This window comes from Colobus angolensis, unplaced genomic scaffold (assembly GCF_000951035.1).
Source record: "Colobus angolensis palliatus isolate OR3802 unplaced genomic scaffold, Cang.pa_1.0 Scaffold181, whole genome shotgun sequence".
Lineage (NCBI taxonomy): Eukaryota > Metazoa > Chordata > Mammalia > Primates > Cercopithecidae > Colobus > Colobus angolensis.
In genome coordinates this window covers 2,121,812-2,124,541 of record NW_012114944.1, presented here as the reverse complement: position 1 = coordinate 2,124,541, position 2,730 = coordinate 2,121,812, and the positions used below count along the sequence as shown (strand labels likewise).

The 2,730-nt window shown below is 41.0% G+C and overlaps 1 protein-coding gene across 6 annotated transcripts in view; it reads right to left on the bottom strand.

Annotated features, from left to right (window-relative positions):
* TRMT10B (tRNA methyltransferase 10 homolog B (S. cerevisiae)) overlaps positions 1–2,730 on the bottom strand; it is a 24,472-nt gene that overhangs the window by 13,479 nt on the left and 8,263 nt on the right. For 3 of the 6 annotated variants that reach the window (XM_011939457.1, XM_011939451.1, XM_011939452.1), the window contains exons 2-4: positions 2,220–2,434; positions 1,634–1,742; positions 555–679 (exon numbers count right to left, since the gene is read on the bottom strand). In XM_011939457.1, the coding sequence (XP_011794847.1) occupies positions 555–679; positions 1,634–1,742; positions 2,220–2,229 (244 nt within the window). In that variant the 5' untranslated portion in view covers positions 2,230–2,434. The remainder of the gene's footprint in view (positions 1–554; positions 680–1,633; positions 1,743–2,219; positions 2,435–2,730) is intronic. The other 3 variants (XM_011939456.1, XM_011939454.1, XM_011939455.1) reach the window with 2 other exon arrangements.

The window sequence follows — 2,730 nt, the reverse complement described above, 5'->3', positions numbered from 1 at the left end:
GGGCGCCTGTAGTCCCAGCTACTCGGGAGGCTGAGGCAGGAGAATGGCCTGAACCCGGGAGGCGGAGCTTGCAGTGAGCTGAGATCCGGCCACTGCACTCCAGTCCGGGCGACAGAGCGAGACTCCGTCTCAAAACAAAAACAAAAACAAAAACAAAAACAAAAAAAACACACACGTTGCAAAAAGTTCTTCCACCAGCTAATCTTCCCACAACGTGCTACCAAGCAAATACTCCTCTTCCCAAAGATTCAGTGTCTGGAAAACTGAACCTGAAAGGTTCCATCCAGACCGAGGACATCATGAACAAACAGGCAAAGATATTGGGCTTGAAACAAAAGACAAGGTAAAAATTTGCAGACTAAACCAAACTACATATATTCTCTTCCAGATTCTTTACAACAGCCACCTTGGAACTTAGTAATCCAGTATAGGAAATCAAACACTTTCCTAGTTTACTAAGGAATCCCAGAAGCTGGAGTTGGCCATATTCTTCGTGAAAGCTGCACCCTTCTGGGCCTCCCTCATGCGAGCAGGAATTCCAGTGGATGTTCTACCTTCTTTGACATGTGGTGGGTCATACTCAAATCGATACACAGTCTTGGTCCTGAGTGTTTGGCTTCCAAAAGTTTCTCTTTGGTTAGAGCTCTCAGGAAACGTTTGCTGTGCTGGGGGCAGATGCCTAAAGCAGAAAGATCAGAAAGAAATAAAAGTGGAAAACCAGAGGAATAATACTATGTAAGAAACAATCTCCCTAGCCAGGTGAGTTTTGTTTTTGTTTTTGTTTTTGTTTGCATATAAAGAGAAACTTGATAGTGGTATAAGGTATTCGTTCATTAGGAGATTTACACGTAGCAGAGTGGGGAGGAATATGGGCTCTGGAGCACACAGCAGGGTTTAAATCCAAGTTCAGTTTGTTCACTGATTAGCTAAATTATCTTGGGCATAATTATGTTACTTAATTTCCCGAAGCCTCAGTCTCTTCACCTACAAAATGGGAATGATAATAATAGCTCCTCTCCACTGAGGTAATCCATGTAAAATTCTTAGAACTGAACCTAGCACAGAGTACTGAATAAATGATACTGTTGCTGGTATCATTCCATCTATTCTGAGCTTATAAACACATATGCTAATTAGACAGCCTATATTTGAAAAGCAACCTTAAATTTTGCTTTTTTTTTTTTTAGAATTTTTTATTTTTGAGATGGAATTTTGCTCTTGTTGCCCGGGCTGGAGTGCAGTGGCTTAATCTTGGCTCACTGCAACCTCCACCTCCCAGGTTCGAGATTCTCTTGCCTCAGCCTCCTGAGTAGCTGGGACTACAGGCGCCTGCCACCACACCTGGCTAATTTTTTGTATTTTTAGGAGAGATGGGGTTTCACCATGTTAGCCAGGACGGTCATGATCCACCCACCTTGGCCTCCCAAAGTGCTGGGATTACAGACGTGAGCCACCGTGCCCGGCTGCAAATTTTGCTTTCTTTGATGTTTTGATTCTCAAGAAAATAGGACAGTGGGTCCCACATCCCAGATGCTTCTTTTTACTTAAACAAAATTCCTACTCTCCTTGGAACATGCAGACACGTTTGCTAAGAAATAAATATGATTATACCAGCAGTCTCATTTATTGTCACCTGGATTTTCTGCTCGATTGGCTTTTCTTCGTTCTTTTTCTTGCTTTCTTTTGCTCTTCTTTGCTGCAACTATCTTTTCCCAGTGTCTCTGTTTTCTCTGGACATTTTTCTTATATTATCCAGAAAACAAAATTGTTTGAGAACTTCATAAGCACCAAAAAAGGAAAATGAACATTAGAAACATTTACTTATTTTTTCTCATTTATATATAAAGTTTGGCGAGAAAAAGGAAATTACTCATAAAAACAAACCTAGACTGGATCGTGTTTAGAGAAAACAGAGCCCCAGAAAAAGAGATGTGACCTGGTCAAGGTCACAGAAAATTCATTAGTGACAGGGCCTGGAGTTTAGATTTCCTGACCCTTCAGAGGTGTATCAAAAATTCCTTTTGAACTTTATTTACTTTTCCTATGACTCAAATGAAACTAAAACTTTAAACCAGTTAGCAGAAAATTAATTCATCACTTAGAATACACAAAACTCATTCCCAGTCTCTCTTTTCACTACCAGTATCCATCCTTAAAACAGGGGTGTCTGAGACAGTCCATCATTCAAGGTCTATGGCCAGGCAATTCACTCCACTCACCGAGCACCATGCTGTACCGCCTGTGGCCAGGGTCTCTCCCTCCTGGCACTCGCCTTCCGCATCAATCTGCAGAAGCTGGAAGCCTTCAGGAAGTCCATCTTCACCTGTCTCCTCTAGGATGCCGTCTTCCCCCTGCAGCACAGGTGACTCTACTTTCTGAGTACTCCCTTCCAATCTCCAGTCCATGTGCTTAGTCCTCTGTTCTTTCAACCAGACTGGAAAAAGGCACAATTATGTGAGCTATTACATTATTTCACTAACATATGTATCTCCCTACATCCAAATAACAAAGTGTTATTGTGTTACCAAAAGATCAGAAGTGTGTAAAATACTGAACCAGATTTACTGGACTGAGAAAAACTTGTGTCTTCCGGAGAAATGATTCAGCAGAGAAACAGTTCAGTAGTAAGGAAGCCAAATACACTTTTTTTTTTTTTTTTTTTAAATGATTCAGCAGAGAAACAGTTCAGTAGTAAGGAAGCCAAATACACTTTTTTTTTTTTTTTTTTTT